The 17,813-nt window shown below is 47.0% G+C and overlaps 2 protein-coding genes across 2 annotated transcripts in view; one reads left to right on the top strand and one right to left on the bottom strand.

Moving 5' to 3' along the window:
* The window catches only part of LOC114584510 (unconventional myosin-XVIIIb-like), a 653,524-nt gene extending 650,425 nt beyond the window's left edge, over positions 1 to 3,099 (top strand). Inside the window, exon 7 of the transcript XR_013391460.1 lies at positions 3,046 to 3,099. The gene's annotated coding sequence lies outside the window, so the exon portion shown is untranslated. The remainder of the gene's footprint in view (positions 1 to 3,045) is intronic.
* LOC144326341 (kyphoscoliosis peptidase-like) lies at positions 835 to 14,603 on the bottom strand. Its single transcript, XM_077922876.1, has 7 exons — positions 14,564 to 14,603; positions 13,394 to 13,476; positions 6,473 to 6,541; positions 5,011 to 5,119; positions 3,657 to 3,774; positions 2,146 to 2,307; positions 835 to 958 (listed from the first exon to the last, which is right to left on the bottom strand). Exons 1-7 carry the CDS (start codon positions 14,601 to 14,603, stop codon positions 835 to 837), a joined length of 705 nt encoding a protein of 234 aa, XP_077779002.1.
* Between the last annotated feature and the right edge of the window lie 3,210 nt (positions 14,604 to 17,813).

The following is a 17,813-nucleotide window of genomic DNA, read 5'->3' as shown; positions in this document are numbered from 1 at the left end:
CCTCAAAAATAATAATCCTGCATTGCTGGGGGTTAGGCAAAATGACACTTGTGGTCCCTTCCAACTCTATAATAACTCTATAACTTTATAACATTAACCACAGCTGAGAGTCTGGGGTGGTGTGCTAAACCAGCCTTCGCCACTCTGATTTCCTCCAGATGTTGCTGAATTCTTATGTCCCATCAACCACATGATAGTCAGGGATGACGGCTTCCAACAGGAGCTTAAAAATACATTAAAACATCAGTCATTAAAAAACTTCCCTAAACAGGGCTGCCTTCAGATGTCTTCTAAACATCAGATAGTTGTTTATTCCTTTGACATCTGATGGGAGGGCGTTCCACAGGACGGGAGCCACTACCGAGAAGGCCCTCTGCCTGGTTCCCTGTAACTTGGCATCTCGCAGTGAGGGAACCGCCAGAAGGCCCTCGGGGCTGGACCTCAGTGTCCGGGCAGAACGATGGGGGTGGAGACGCTCCTTCAGGTCTACTGGACCGAGGCCGTTTAGGCGGCTTTCAAGGTCAGCACCAACACTTTGAATTGTGCTCGGAAATGGACTGGGAGCCAATGTAGGTCTTTCAAGTTCTGTGGTCTGGGCGGCCGCTCCCAGTCACCAGTCTAGCTGCCGCATTCTGGATAAGTTGTAGTGCAGGACCTCTGAAAGGGCCTCTGGTTCTCCATCCCTGTTATCTACACTGCAGTAACAGCTTGTACATGAGGCTGATTGTGGATGTAACTGTGATATCAAAGGGAACAAGACAGATGCTTCTAATTGACTTTACCCATTTTCAGTGGTTGATGTTCTTATGACTGCGACGGTCAGTCCTTCTGCATTTAAGTCAGATCATGCTGATGCTCCAGTGTCACCGTCTGTTTCAGAAGCTGCCACTTGGGGTCCTCAGGGAAGTGCTTCTTAATAAACAGAGTGGGGTGAGTAAGGAAGTAAAACTCATCGTACCTGCAAAAGGAGAAAGCGCAATAGTCTAGTATTTCATAATAATGCCTAAATCAGCACCAGGGCCAGGCAGGCAAACAGAGTGGTGATCCAGAGCAGCTGGAGGGCATCTGGTTGAGGAAGCTGCTGTGTTGCAACAATCCCGCCTCCAGAATCCCCAGATTTTACACATGTAGCCCAGAATAAGCACAACACTCCAGAACTGTTCAAAGAGGATAAATAGATGGTATCTATCCCTGCCATCAGGACACTCCATGCCCATGGCTTAATAATAATAATAATAATAATAATAATAATAATAATAATAATAATAATAACAATAATAATAATGAAATATTACTTATACCCCCGCCCATCTGGCCGGGCCTCCACAGCCACTCTGCACGGAATAACACTTCAAACAGTAAAAACTTCCCTAAACAGGGCTGCCTTCAGATGTCTTCTAAAAGTCAGATAGTTATTGTATTTCCTTGACATCTGATGGGAGGGCGTTCCACAGGGCGGGCGCCACTACTGAGAAGGCCTGGTTCCCTGTAACCTCATTTCTCACAGTGAGGGAACTGCCAGAAGGCCCTCAGAGCTGGACCTCAGGCTGAAGGATGGGGGTGGAGACACTCCTTCAGGTATACTGGGCCGAGGCCATTTAGGGCTTTAGAGGTCAGCGCCAACACTTTGAATTGTGCTTGGAAATGTACTGGGAGCCAATGTAGGTCTTTCAGGGCCGGTGTTATATGGTCTCGGCGGCCGCTCCCAGTCACCAACCTAGCTGCAGCATTCTTATTGCACTTGCTTACATTAATCAGCCCTGCGGCCATCAAATTGCAAACTCTGACAAGTGGTCCAAGCAAAACAAAACCACCTGAAAGCAAATGAAGTTAACTGTGAGAGCCAGTGTGGTGTAGTGGTTAAGAGCGGTGGACTCGTAATCTGGGGAACCGGGTTCGCTTCCCTGCTCCTCCACCTGCAGCTGCTGGGTGACCTTGGGCTAGTCACACTTCTCTGAAGTCTCTCAGCCCCACTCCCACTCACCTCACAGAGTGTTTGTTGTGGGGGAGGAAGGGAAAGGAGAATATTAGCCGCTTTGAGACTCCTTAGGGTAGTGAGAAAGCGGGATATCAAATCCAAACTCTTCTTCTTCTGCTATCCCCTCAGTGTGTCCCACGCTCTGCCTGGTCTGCCTAACAACGTACCTGAAAGTGAACTTGCTAAAAGCAGTATTCACAGAGCCACTTCCCCAGGTGCAGTCTAAGAGATGCCACCTTCCATCAATGCGGACAGCATTCCAGGCATGGTCGCTCTTCCCCTTTACGCTGCAGCTGCCTATCAAATACTGGCACTGTATCCCTGCAATACTGAGAGGGGAAGGAAGGTATTCAGGAACAGTGTTGCTACCAAGAGGACAAGTGGTTGCTTTCACCGCTTTGATAGGCTGGAGTGGCCGTCCTTCATTTTGCTGGATCAGAGAAAACAGCAATCAGGTTCTCCACAGATTCTCATTTGCTCCAATTTGGCAGGAAAACACAAGTTTTCCTGGGATGAAACAACAACAACAACATTTGGACACGGACCTGGAAAGCCAGGACCTGTGCCTATAAAGCACAGAGCAAAGGTAAGTATGGATGAGGAACTAAGTCACACAGGGAAGAGACCCATTAAATTCAAGTAATTTTTAAGTCTATGGATTCCAGTGGATCTACTCAATTCAATGCAGCCCTATATATGCAAGTTTGCTTCAGGATCATTCACAGTGTGGGCATTCCTCCACTTACATGGTGGGTCATGTTCCGGAACCCCATGCACATAAGCAAAAATTGTGTAAGTAGGGTAAAGGTAAAGGTAAAGGACCCCTGAAAGTTAAGTCCAGTCACAGACAACTCTGGGGTTGCGGCACTCATCTCACTTTACAGGCCGAGGGAGCCGGCGTTTGTCCGCAGACAGTTTTTCCGGGTCATGTGGCCAGCCTGACAAAGCCGCCTCTGGCGCAACAGAACACCGAAACCAGAGCAGCGCACGGAAACGCCGTTTACCTTCCCGCCCGAGCAGTACCTATTTATCTATTTGCACTTTTTGGCATGTTTTCGAACTGCTAGGTTGGCAGGAGCTGGGACCGAGCAACGGGAGCTCACCCCGTCGTGGGGATTTGAACCGCCGACCTTCTGATCGGCAAGCCCAAGAGGCTCAGTGGCTTAGACCACAGCGCCACCCGTGTCCCTGTGTAAGTAGGAGCACACACTAAAAAAAGCTCATTTTTCCCTGCTCTCCAGCTCTCTCTCCCCACAACACTCCTTTCAACTAGAGTTGAAGCTCTGGAGCTGGCTGGAGGACCTGTGGAAAAGCAGCAGCAGCTGCCATGCTGTGACGTGTGTCAGCTACTAGGTGGGGAGGCTGAGCAGCCTAAACAAAGCCCCACTGTGCCTCCGTTCTCTTTGGGGCTTCCTCCGCTCCCACTGAAGTCCTCTTTGGGTTCTGGGGAGGGTCTCCTCATGAGCCATGAGGACTCTCCAGCTCTCTCCCGCCATTTTCTGCTTAAAATCTATTGATTTACTTATTTCTGAGGGCTGTCATGTGCGAGTTGATCACGCCTAAGCATGGAGATGGCTGCCTAGGGCAAGGGGTGGGGAACCTGTGGCTCTCCAGATCTCCTATCGCTACAGCCAAGTAACAACCACTTGCCATGATGGCTGGAGCCAACAGAAGTTACCTGCACATTTCTTGAAAGAGTCGAGCGTATCCACCGCAAATAGCCTTTCCTGACTGAAGGACATCAGCTGGTTTAAATGACACCTTGTCCAGGTTATAGCAGCCTTCCACATCATATTCTGTAGAAATAAAGACAATGAGCACCCATTCTGATTTGCTTGTGGGGTGGCAACACTTTGCAACACTTTCCATCGTGTTTCTCGATATCTTTCCTGGTTTCCAAAATCTGATTGGGGGGTGGGGTGGCTTGTCTTGCAAGAGCTCCAAATGAACTTTTGATTGCACAACATGAATTTGCCCATATGTGATTGAATCGCACCTCAAAAGAGAAAGTCTGGAAGCACTCGTAAATCTGCTTTGTGTAGACCCAGGGTCTTGTTGTCAAATAAAAATGCACACTGGTGCAAGGGTTAGGAGTCGGGAGACACCTTCTCTCCTCCCGTGCTGCGACCTTTACTTTATTTTGACAAAGTAATAAGAATAAATAAATAAGAATAAAAATGTGCACCCCACCAGCGAGACCATTCCATTGTAACTATCCAACCTCCCCAAATTTCAACACCTCTAGCGATGGTTTGACCCCTTTCCGTTGTAACAGTACAAATTCTACAAACACCCTCCATATCTCCTCAAAATCATTCCTCCTGCATATTCCCCGTCTTACCTTAATGGCACATGTTCATTTATCATTAATAGCTATATATCCCACACCTCTTCATACCATTTTCCCATTTTATATTCTGCTTGCCCCTTCCACTTGCTAGCTATCATAATTCGTGCAGCTTTCAATAAATTTGTGAGCGAGTCCTTCATAGCCTGCAAACCTTCCACCCCATCGTAAATTGATAATAATGCTACCGCGGCACTTTCAGTGAGCTTTAACCCAGTGATTTCTGTTATCAATGAGCACCTCCTGATCCCTTCTGAGATTCATGGCTGAACAGAGATCCCAGTCAAGCTCTGTGTGAGCCAAACACCAAATCACTGATCCACACAGGTTACAATCCAGAATCCTTTGTGCAAATGGAGCTGACATGACTGGCTATGAAATGGTGAAAATGCCCGAGACAGCTGCAAAGAAGCCATGCTCGGAGTAGACCCACTAAATTTAATGTCCATGAGTTACTTACATCCTTTGATTTCAGCCGGTCTACTCTGAATATAACTTGCTTTGATATGACCTTACGTATCCATCTTCCTTGGCTGGCAATCACTGGACTGGGTGTCTGCTAAAGAACTCTGCTACAGAGCTGGATTCATGGGCGCAGGGCAGTGACAAAGGCTGATCTTTTAATACCGGAAGTTGTCAGAGGCAAGGGGACTCAAGTATGCAGAAAGGTGGTACCCCCACCTACCTATATGGTGGCAGATCCACATCCAAATGGCTCGCACTTTCTCCAGGTCACTGTGGGCTTTTTGGAGCAAGACACTCACCAGGTTTTTCACGCTATTCCTGACATTCACCTGTTTCACAGAAGGGAAATAGACTTGGAAGCAGTTAATATGGACGAGGGGGTACCAGTTCCTTTCTTCTACCTAAGTCCACTTGTTTAAAGGGTGCAATCCTGCGTGCACTTACAAGAGTGTCTCTTGCTGAATTCACTGGGATTGCACAGTTAGTCAATTAAGTGTATGTGTTTTACTTGATTGATCAATCAAAGAATTTATTATACTTGCCAAAAATGTACCCTTGGGGGGGAAGTTGTTCTGAAGGGAGACGCATGATTAACCTTTCCTTTTTCCAGGGTTCACAGGCATGTTATCTCTACAATCTTCAGCTGAAACCCAAATCCTCTTTGCTACTGTCTCCCCACAAGTGCAGAGTTCCCCCATTGCTACTGGCAGAGGAACGGGGGGGGGGGAGCGCACTGCCCCCGGCACCATCGGGGAGGGGGTACCATTGCGGCCGCCCCCAACATGCGCCACGCACCCCCCCACACCGTGCCGGGCGCCACGCCCCCAGGATTGCACCTTTGGGGGGGTGGAAGTACAACTGGGGGGGGCATTCTGGGGGCAGGGAGGGACCAAGGCAACCCTGGATCCTGAGCCGGCCCTACTGTTGTCACTTGACAGCACTGGGGGAAACCCAGGGCTGATTACTGCACCAGTATATTAATTTTATGCCAGTTTAATTCTGGCGAGGCCCCCCAGAGATTCCTGGGAGTTGTGGTTTGGCAAGGGCCCTGAGAATTTTCTGTTAATGACTGCTAGCCTTGTTCACAGAAGTATAGTACTCGGAGTTCCCCGAGGAGAGGAAATAACTACCAAATCAATTTCAGTCTGTAGTATAAATACGATCGAAAGTGAATTGTGAAAGAGAGAGGAGTCGTTCAAACCCTTTCATATTGCCTATGATTGCTAGCTCTCCTCCGAATTGACTTTGGAGCTATCTCCTGAATTTTTAAAGCAAAGCAATGCTGCAAAATAACTAAATATGGGTGTATATACATGCATTTAATTCACGCACGAACAGAGAGAGAAAGAGAATCCTGTGGTTTGTTAAGGGTTCTAGGATTTGTAGCTCTGTGAGGGGAAAACTACAGCTCCCATAGTTCTTTTGGGGAGTTGGTGTTCTTCAAATGCATGGTGTGTGCAGCCCATGTGAATAGGTGCTCCACCGTGTTAGTTTTCTGGAAAACAGGAGCAGGGTCTTGTGACTCATGATGTTCCCAGTTCGGACCTTCCATCTGAACAGAAGTAATTGCCTCCTATCAGGAGAGGACACTTGAAAGCACTCTCAAATTCCAAATGCACATTAAAAACCTCAGCATCCTAGCAAATTCCTTGCTGCATATATCACAATAAGAGACAGCATACCTTCTGTGCATAGGCATCCAGTTCCTTAAACTTTGCCAAGTCTATTTGTATTGATTTCTGATTGGATTTTTTAGGTTAGCTATCAGACGCATCAGCCTTGTTAGAATTTCTATTTCGCTGCCAAGCCCCCACCCTATTTCTTGAAGCATCTAGATAGAAGCTTGTGCCAGCTTCCTCAGGTTGGCTCTCTCCAGCTAGGCTGAATAGGTGGGAAACGTCTGGACTTTGTGTGCCAGATCCTTATTGGGATCTGTATCTTGGGTCAAAATCCCTTTCACTACCAACAAAGAGACATCAGGCCTAAAAGGGAGGAGGGAAAGAGCCTAATATCACTACAGTCTTGGAGAGTCTCCCCCTTTTAGGACTGCAGTGAGATCAGGCTTAAAGGAAGGAGGGGAAGCCTTTGGGAGCCCCCACCTATCTCTTGAAGAGCTCAGCAAGCTTGGGCTTCACAATAAAGTTGTGGCCAAGTTTCTGCTGGTTTCTATTTCCCTCACTGAGCAGCAACTGCAGTCACAAGACATTGTTTTGCATTCCACAGTCCAAGTTACTGTTGGATTCCCAGGGGAATGGGAGACTGGGTGTGACGTTCACTGGTTTCCTGTTTTTCACTGTTCTCTTGGTTTCTTTGTTAGAGAGACGGTTGCTTCTCTGCTCTCACAGAGGCAAGATGCATGTTTGTATTCTCTCAGCATAGAGAGGAAATAAAGTTCAGAATGTGGCACATACTGCTTGTCCTTCTGCTGTGTGGACTGCTCTGCGTGGGCTCAAGATGAGACGAGCCTGTATCAGCTTCAGAGGGGCCGAAGCTGGTCAAAATCTCACATTTTTGGTTCCGGGCCCAGAAAAACGAAATCTGACTGAATAATGGCTGCTGGCAAAGGAACAGAGAAACAGTGGATCGGACATTATCAGCTCTGCGCGTCAAGAAGATTGATGAGAGGTATGTGCTCATTGCTCCGGGAAGCCTGCCAGCTCCTAATTAATGGCTTTATGGCTGGACTTTGAACTTTTAGAGCTGTTTGCACAGGCTCACAGGCTCGGAGGCTTGAAAAGCGAAAGTACTTTTAAAAGTGCTTTTGGAATGAAGCAGCTGTACACAGACACAGCTTGATTAAAGCAGCAGAGATGGCTAATGCAAGGCTGGCTGATGCTTTTGGGATTCCAAAGCTCAATAAGAAGAATTATGCGGAGTGGGTACTCTACGCAGAGGCTCTTCTGCGAAAAGAAGGTCTGTTTACAGTTATTACAGACACCCCCCCCCAGCTCCAATAACAGATGAATGGGCAGCTAAGGATTCCAAAGCAAGGGGAACTCTTACATTGATAGTCTCCCCAGAAGAGCTCTGTTGCGTGAGAAGACCTCAGCCAGAGAGATTTGGAGCACTTTGAGAGCTGCTCATTTGAGAACACAGGCTGGTGCTTCTTTGTTCTACTATGCCAAGCTGCATGATATGGCACTTGCTGAAGGTGCAGGTGTTCGTACACATCTGATGGAGATGCAGAATCTGAGACATGAGCTGCAACAGAGAGGACTCACCTTTCCAGAGGCTGTGTATTCCTTCATGATACTACATTCTTTGGGTTCAAGTTGGGAGTCCGTTGCCACTCAGATTGCTGTTCAGCCAACTGCTCAGATCACAGTAGCACATGTTATTGCCGTGATTCTGAATGAAGCGGACAGGCGAGGTGCTAGCTGCATGGGTAAGGGGGAGTCTTCACAGACGTCATCCCAGAATGCAGTGGAACCACCAGATGGCGCCAAAGCTTTGAAGGCAGTGAAATGCTACTCGTGTGGACGTCTAGGCCACGTGAAGAGGGAATGCAGATTTCCCAGGGCCAAGACAGAGCAGCGCAGAGAAAGCTCATCACGTGGAAAAGGCAAAGGCAAAGGTCCGGTGTCCAGGACAACGCAGCACAAGACGATGGTCTCACGCTTCACTCCAAAGGTTGCAAAGGTCCAGAAGACGTCTAGATCTTTCTTCGTGGTGGATTCAGGAGCGACCAGACACTTATGCAACAATAAGCGACTGTTCGTGTCTTTAACACCGCAGGAAGGTGCGATTCACCAGGCGGATGACCACACGATCCCCAGTCAAGGCTACGGAACTGTTGTTCTTCACAGGTTGGACTTATCGATACAAGATGTTCTCTACGTTCCAGATGCTTCACACAATCTACTCAGTGTTGCGCAGCTGAATGAACGGAAAATTGACGTTTCATTCAAGAACAATAAGTGCACCATCACAAAGAAAAACGATTATGTATTGCATGCTGAATATGTTGTTTGTTTGTTTGTTTTGTATTTTGATGATGTTGTGCAGGATGAAACTTGTTGCATTGCAGGTTCTAACAAAAGTTTGCATGCAGGATGTATTCATGATTTTCACAGGAAATTTGGTCATTTGCATTTTGGGAAAGTATCAAAAATGCTTGTCTTGGTTGAAGGTATGACCATTAAACCCTGCAGGTACCACATGAAGTGCAAGGCATGCGCAGCAAACAAAGTGAAAATGGCTGCGAAAGGTAAGGTGTCTAGTAGGAAAGCTACAGAACCATACCAGGTTGTTCATGCTGATTTGGTTGGTCCACTATCGCCCTCTTTGGGTGGAAACAGGTACTTCATGGTTCTCATTGATGTATTTTCCAGGTATATTTATGTGTACAATCTTGAGCAGAAATCAGAGGCTTTTACAAGGTTCAAGGAATTCTGTGCTTGGTTGGAAAACGTGCATGGTAAGAAGATAAAGACTCTTTTCACTGATCACAGGGGGGAATTCACTTCTCAGCAGTTTGAAGCTTTTTTGACTGAAAAAGGAATTCAACATGATTTGTCTAGTCCTCGTTCGCCATGGCAGAATGGACTTTGCGAGAGGGTAAATCAGACATTGCTTCAAGGGTTAAAAACCTTGCTGCATGATGCCAATCTTCCAGAGAGTTATTGGGCCGAATCTTTGGCTTGTTTTGTTTACAGTTATAATCACAGGTTATCTTCAGCGATTGGTTGTACCCCCTATGAGAAGATGTTTGGCAAGAAACCATCAAACACATGAGAATTTTTGGTTCTGACATGTGGGTTCACACACCACAAAGCTCCAAGTTAGGCAAGCGTGGATTGCATGGTATCTTTCTAGGCTATCAGAAAGGTTCTTACAGAATGATGATGGCTGACTGTAAGACAATTAGGCTCACAAGAAGTGTAAAGGGTATTGGGGTTGCTTGTGCGTAAAGGGTGCTACTGTTCTAGGCAACGTAGCCTGGCTAAACCTTTCCCTGGCTGGACAGCCCTTTCTCCATGGCTGTGTCAGTCGCTGGCAGAATCAGTCAGTGGGCATTTCCTGAACTTCTTCCAACATAGAAACTCTTTGACGCCAAGTCTCCTCCTAGCCTCCCTGCGTGGAAGTCTCCTGCGCAGAGTGGGCGTGCCCAACGGAGGTCCTGGGCTCTCCCCACTGGTCTCTGTGGAAGAGTCTTGGAGCCCTCTCTCCGCAGTTCCCCCTTGCTTCCTGGTGTCACTCCTATTTCCTTCCTCAAAGGAAGTGTTCTCTCTCCCCCTGCTGGTCCCTTCTCCTGCATCGTTGGGGAGCCTTACCTCCACTCTAGGCTCCGATGGCAGTTCCCTGACAAGAAGTGTTGAGTACAATGCCAAGTGGGGGGAGAATGTGGGAATTTTCCAATGTTATCCTGATGACAGTGATGAGACTAAGGATAGGCAACAGCAACAGCAGCAGCAACAGCAACAGCAGCAGCTGCCGCAACAACCCACACCCACTGATGAAGGTCCTGATTCTGAGTCTGAGACTGAATCAGATGATTCAGAGGATTTCAAGAGTGCGAAAGCCTCTATGCGACCCTCTGAAAGCTCTGATCAAGAATTGGAGGAACCTTTGTTCACAATAGGTCACTTTTCTCCTAAGAAGGAAGAGGAGAGTGCTGAAGACCTAAGGCTAATTCGCAGGTCTCAAAGAGCCACAAAAGGCAGACCTCCAAACAGATTTGCTGATGAATTTGCAAAAACAGCAATGGCAGCTGTTAAAAGCTCCAAGAAGGTATTTGAACCTTCAAGTTTCCAAGAAATCCAGGATCTGGATTCAAAGGATGCTGAGCCATGGTTAAATGCCATGAAGGCTGAGCTTGATTCCTTAGAAAGGAACAAAACATGGGAGCTAGTTCCAGTAGTTCCAGGAATGAAACTGCTTGGAAGCAAATGGGTCTTCAAAGCGAAGACTGATCAAAATGGCAAGATAGTAAGACACAAAGCCAGATTGGTAGCCAGAGGTTTTTCACAGGTACCAGGTGAAGACTATCACGAGACCTACTCACCCACTGTGAGGTATGAGAGCATTAGGCTTATGCTCAAGCTTGCTGCAGAGGAGAATCTACATGTTAGTCACCACGATGTGAATACAGCGTTTTTGTACGGATCTCTAGGTGAATCTCTTTATATGCTTCCACCTGATGGCGTACAGATAAAACAGGGATTTGCTTGTGCTCTGAAGAAGTCCCTTTATGGTCTCAAACAAAGTGCACGGTGCTGGCACACAAAACTCACTGAAGTATTGTTTTCTCTAGGTTTTCAGCAAGGGAAAGCTGATCCATGTGTATTTGTCAAAGAGGAAAGGCAAAAGAAGCTGTATTGCTTGTTTTATGTTGATGATATTCTGTTCTTTTGGAAGGATGTCACAATGTACAATAACGCCCTAGCTCAACTGAAAGAGCATTTTGACATGAAAGATCTTGGTGAGGTAAACAACTACCTATCTCTGGAAATAGAGAGAGATCAAGATGGTAACATTCTTGTACACCAGTCACGGGAAATTGCTGATGTGTTAAGCAAACTAAACCTGATGGATGCTAACCCTGTAGACACACCGATGACAACAGGTTATCAGGTAGATGACACTGAGGAAGCATTTTCTGACACTACACTGTACAGAAGTGTGCTAGGCAAACTAAACTTCATTGCCAGATGTTCAAGACCTGACATTGCTGTTAGCTGTAATTTGCTAAGCAGACAAGTCAACAATCCTACTGTTAAGGATTGGAAAGCTCTGAAACGCATAGCTCACTATTTGAAAGGCACTATGCATTACAGACTGAGATTTAACAATCAGAAGTCTGGTGGTCTTGAGATATTTGCAGATGCAAGTTTTGGAAGTGACACTACAGACAGGAAAAGTACGTCTGGAGTTTGCTACATGTACAATCAGGGTCTATTTGATTGGTCATGCAAGAAGCAATCAACAGTTAGGTTAAGTACTTGTGAAGCTGAACTGAATGCACTGTCTTATTCACTTAAGGATTGTGAATGGTTGTTACAATTGTGCAAAGACATGAAAATTCCTGTCAAATGTCCAATCCAGGTTTACCAGGACAACAAAGCATGTTTGGCTTTGCTGAATTCGGAAGGTTGTAAGCAAAGCACGAAGCATTTGCAATTGAAACTGCAACATGCTAGGGAATGTATTCAGAAGGGACTCGTAACGGTGTCCTATATGCCAGGTAATGAAATTCCTGCTGATGTATTGTCCAAGATTGTATCAAGGGATCAACACTGTACCTATGTGCAGAAGTTGGGTTTGTACTGATATTGTGCGAACATGCTGCCCAGTGATGTTCACAGAAAGGGGGAGGATGTTGGTTTCTATTTCCCTCACTGAGCAGCAACTGCAGTCACAAGACATTGTTTTGCATTCCACAGTCCAAGTTACTGTTGGATTCCCACGGGAATGGGAGACTGGGTGTGACGTTCACTGGTTTCCTGTTTTTCACTGTTCTCTTGGTTTCTTTGTTAGAGAGACGGTTGCTTCTCTGCTCTCACAGAGGCAAGATGCATGTTTGTATTCTCTCAGCATAGAGAGGAAATAAAGTTCAGAATGTGGCACATACTGCTTGTCCTTCTGCTGTGTGGACTGCTCTGCGTGGGCTCAAGATGAGACGAGCCTGTATCAGCTTCAGAGGGGCCGAAGCTGGTCAAAATCTCACATTTTCGCCCATTAACCTTATATACCGTGTCCTGTGTCTTTATTTCTCAAGGGGGGAGGGGGACTTGGCACGCAACACCCGTGTGCATGGTATCTGGAGAAGTGTGCATGCACACGAAAGCTCATACCAATAACTAACTTAGTTGGTCTCTAAGGTGCTACTGGAAGGAATTTATTTATTTTGTTTGTTTGTTTTGTTTTGTTTCATATTACAGATGTAGGAAATCTTTGGCCATCCAGATGTTGCTGGAGTATAGCTCCTGTCATTTCTGGCCATTGGCTAAGCTTGCTTGGCCTGATGGGAGTCAGGAGCCAGGGCATAGCTGGGGGCACTCCTGGAATAATAATAATAATAATTAAAAAAATAAAAATTTATACCCCATCCATCTGGCTGGGTTTCCCCAGCCATTCTGGGCGGCTCCCAACAGAATATGAATAATAATAATAATTTAAAAATAAAACATCAAACATTTAAAACTTCCCTAAACAAGGTTGCCTTCAGATGTCTTCTAAAGGTCAGATGCTTATTTCCTTGACATCTGATGGGAGGGCATTCCACAGGGTGGAAGTTTTTAATGACTAATGTTTTAATGTATTTTAAATCTTTTGTGGGAAACCCAGCCAGATGGGCGGGGTATAAATAATAAATTACTCTTATTACTCTTCTTATTCTTATTCGTATTCTTATGTGTCTTCAGCCTATGTGAACAGGCCCTCTGTTGTGGACAAAACATGCACAAAACAGGGTCTTGTGACTCATGACACCTCCCATTGTGACCTTCAATGTGGACATAAGAAGTTGCCTCCTCTCAGGAGAGCACACTTGAAGGTACTCTTAAAATCCAAATCCACGTTAAAAACAACCCCCGAATAGGCATCCTAGCAGATTCCTTGCTATTACTCCACTTGTAAATATATCACAATAAGAGACAGCATACCTTCTGTGCATAGGCATCGAGTTCCTCGAACTGCGTCAAGTCTATTTCTATCGATTTCTCATTGGATTCAGCCCAAGGATAGTCTAGGAAGAAACATGGAAGACGTGGATTTTGATCTGTTCTCATACCTATCTACAGTATCCATTCATTGGGACGTTAACTGTAGGCTCATTTCAGGAACTATAATGGCAGCGTAACAGTGACACAAGCAGGGCTGCTTGAGGTGATGGACAAAATGTACCCGCCCACATGCCACACATAGAAACCCCATTCCACTTGCAAAAAACTAAATGGTGGTATGGGATAGAATCCTTTACCATACCTGAGGAGAGCAGGCTAACCTAGTGGGCGTAGGGCAAACAGCATAGTATGCGAGGATGTGTCTTCTCTTCCCTCCACCCACCCAGGAATATCTGAAGCCCGAGATGGCCCTCTCAACTACCTAACGTTAGGGCCGGCCTTGGTGTTAAATGTAAGGTGCATCTAATTTTTACCACGCAAGCCTTGTTCCCAGAACATCTCAAGAGGTGTGGACGGGCTCTCATGAAAATTGCTTTCTCTACTACTATGATATACAACTCACATCATTCCTCGCGACTGGCCATGCTTGCTGAGGCTGTTGGCAGTTGTAGTCCAACAACATCTGGAGGGCCAAACGTTCCCCACACCTAATATATAGCCACATATAGCCATAACAAAGAAGTTATATTTACTGTACAGATCTTTTTTCTTAAGCGCCATTGATCTTCCTCCTTCTCCTGGAAAGCCTACAAAATTGCTACTGTTGGGATGAGACAAGATGCACATGAAAGCATAGATTGCAATTTCCATCATCCCACAGAGTCCTCATCCTGGCAGTGGAGCTGTGCTTGCCCGGGTGAGGCAGAGCCCGGGCTTGGGAGAGAGCTGAGTTGCAAAGGCCTTCTGGGACATTGTATTGTAAAGGCTGACCAGGTTAAACTTGCACAAATGTCAGTTTGGGTTTTCTGCCGATTGACATTTGCTCTGAATTAGCACCAAAGAGTGGGTTTTTAGGGGAATGTTCTGGGGCAAAAAAAAGAGCGCTCACAGAGCTATAAAGCACAGACCATACCTGGAAGGAGCAGAGGAAATGTAAGTGTGGATAAGCCCTCAATGTTACACTGACAATCACAGAGTTGCTGATCTCACCTCCTTCCTCCTTCCCTTCCTCCTCCATGATGCCATACATAACGGGAGCACACTTTGTTTGAGTTGCAAGACCAAACATATGCTTATTGCATCTCCACCTTAGCCAGACAGATCTAGAATCTTTCCTATCACACATATATTTCCAATAACAAATCTTAGGTCTCTTATTTTCCTGACTGTAGCCAGGGTTAAGTGCTTTCCTCCAAAAGGGATTCTGCTTCCGTTCAGCTTCTGCCAACATTCAGCTCCAAATGCTAATTTCTTTACCCAGTCAACCTGCAAGCCGATGTTTCAGCCAGGTATCTCCTCACCCTGCCCTATGTTATGCTGGGGGGGGGGGCGGGGGGGGGGGCGGAATCCCTTTTGCTCATGCTCTTCTGACAGAGCTGTCCTGAAGTTGCTCAAGGCTTTGTAAATTAGTAGATGCTGTTTTAACAATGGCGTCACATGGTCTCCACCACAAGCTCCCATCTGGCCGTGGCATTCTGCACCAGCAGGAGCTTCCAAAGCAAGGGCAGCCCCAGTTGGAGCACATTGCAGTAATCTAGCATGGACTACAGTGGCCAGGCTATCCCTAGCCAGGAACAGCCGTAGTTGGCGAACCAGATGAAGCTGGTAAAAGGCACTCCTAGCCAGATACAGTGGTACCTCGGGTTACAGACGCTTCAGGTTACAGACGCTTCAGGTTACAGACTCCGCTAACCCAGAAATAGTACCTCGGGTTAAGAACTTTGCTTCAGGATGAGAACAGAAATCGTGCGGCGGCGGGAGACCCCATTAGCTAACGTGGTACCTCAGGTTAAGAACAGTTTCAGGGTAAGAACAGACCTCCAGAACAAATTAAGTTCTTAACCCGAGGTACCACTGTAAGAAACTTTTGCTGTCTAGTGACAAAGATGTAGACTGTCTCGCCAGAGTGGTGCATGCTCTGGTTATCTCCTGCTTGGACTACTGCAATGTGTTCTATGTGGGGCTACCTTTGAAGGTGACCCGGAAACTACAACTAATCCAGAATGCGGCAGCTAGACTGGTGACTGGGAGTGGCTGCCGGGACCACATAACGCCGGTCCTGAAGGACCTACATTGGTTCCCAGTACGTTTCCGAGCACAATTCAAAGTGTTGGTGCTGACCTTTCAAGCCCTAAAGAGCCCTGGCCCAGTATACCTGATGGAGCGTCTCTACTCCCATCCTTCAGTCCAGACACTGAGGTCCAGCTCCGAGGGCCTTCTGGCGGTTCCCTCACTGTGAAAAGTAAAGCTACAGGGAACCAGGCAGAGGGCCTTCTCAGTGGTGGTGCCCACCCTGTGGAATGCCCTCCCATCAGATGTCAAGGAAATAAGCACCTGACCTTTAGAAGACATCTGAAGGCAACCTTGTTTAGGGAAGTTTTAAATGTTTGATGTTTTATTTTTTAATTATTATTATTCTTCATATTCTGTTGGGAGCCGCCCAGAATGGCTGGGGAAACCCAGCCAGACGGACGGGGTATAAATTTTTATTTTTTAAATTATTATTATTATTATTATTATTATTATTATTATTATTATTATTATTCCAGGAGTGCCCCCAACTATGCCCTGGCTCCTTCAGGGGGAGTGCAACCACATCCAGAACAGGAAACCTGTCAATTTCTGGAACATGAGAACCACCCACCAAGCTACTCCATCGCCCCAGGATTCAAATGCAGTTTATTGCCCCTCATCCAGTCCACCAGTGCATCCTGACACTGACCCAGTCTAACTGCTACCAAATCTATTTACCTTTTGTGAAACAGGTGAATGTCAAGGATAGCGTGGAAAACCTGGTGAGCGTCTTGCTCAAAAAAGCCCACAGTGACCTGGAGAAAGTCCGAGCCATTTGGATGCGGATGTGCCATCATATAGGTGATTTGGTTTTTTTTTGTTTTTTTTTAATTCTCTTTATTTGATTTATATACACAACCAAAAATTAATACATAAAAAAGAAGACCAAACAGCTAGACCTTCGTTACACAGAAGTAATATAGAAAAAAGAAAATGATAAGTGAACAAATAAGCAATAAGTAACCGATCTCCAGTTCAGGTCTTACTCTTCTCCTTTGCTTCTTTAAAACCTTAATATTCCACCTCTCTCTTCATCTCCCCACTGACCTCCTTCCCTCCTGCTTTCAGGCTTCTTAATATCTATGGTTTGTCTTTCCAGCAGTTGTTTTATTAAATAATTAACACATTGTCAGAGACTGCCTCCAGGTCCCAGCTCACAGAAGACCAACGCTAGCCAGCAGAACTGTACAAAAGTCTTTATTGAAGTTTAGTTCCCATTTTCAAACCCTAGCGTGCGTCTCTACGTCTAGACCCTAGACCAGCGAAGCCTCGTCTGAGTCTCCGCCCCCTGTACACCAGTTTAAGACTCTAGCCTTACTCCACCTTCTACGTTTCTCCTTCCGCCTCTGGGTCCTACTACCCCCCGGGGTGCCTTCCTTCCTGGACGCCTCGGATGCAGACCCCTCGGACTCCTCCCCCTCTCTTCGGCGGGCTTTGGGACCCGGCTCCCTCTCCGGGCTGCTCATTGCGCCACCCTCTTGTACATTTGAACTTGGCGCGCGCGCTGCCCCTGACCTTCCTTTTGACCGTTTCCTCGCTCTCTGATGCAGGCGTGGCTAACCCTGACTCATGTCCTTCCGCTGACGGAAAGCTGCCTGCTGCCGATGCCTGGGGCTCCTCCCCTCTACTGCTCTCCGGTGGGGAAGCTGGTCCCGATTTCCAGCTGCTGCTCTCTGAGTCCCCTCTGGCCCCTCCTTCCTGAGGTGTTCCCTCTGGCAACCCCCTAGCTCTGATCACGGGAGCCCCTTTCTGTGAATCCTCTGATTCGCTGGAGAGACTTAGAGACCTCGGACGGCTATCATCGCTGACCTCTCCCTCGGATTCCTCTCCCTCGGTCTCTAATTCCTCCCTTTCCTGTCCCTCTGCTCTTGAACCCCTGACATCCATCCCCCCCTCGAAGCCCCCCCTTCCCCCCTCCCCTCCTTCCGGTGTGGGTACTGGGTGCTCCGTCGTAGCGGGGGTGCGTGCAGGATACAGTTCGTCCCCCATGTACTCGTCTACGTCGCTCTCCTCTGCTTCCATCTCTCTGTCTCCGTGCTCGAACCCCACGTCTTCCCCCAACACGTCCATGTCCGTCTCGCCCCCCTCCCCCTCTTCGGGTGGTCCCAGCCAAGGACCCCTCAGCCACTTCCTGCGCCACTGCTCCTCTGGTCGATCGTCCCACCAA

This window comes from Podarcis muralis, chromosome W, assembly GCF_964188315.1.
Source record: "Podarcis muralis chromosome W, rPodMur119.hap1.1, whole genome shotgun sequence".
Classification (NCBI taxonomy): Eukaryota; Metazoa; Chordata; class Lepidosauria; order Squamata; family Lacertidae; genus Podarcis; species Podarcis muralis.
Note: the sequence above shows the minus strand (reverse complement) of the source record. Positions and strands in the feature narration are given on the sequence as shown.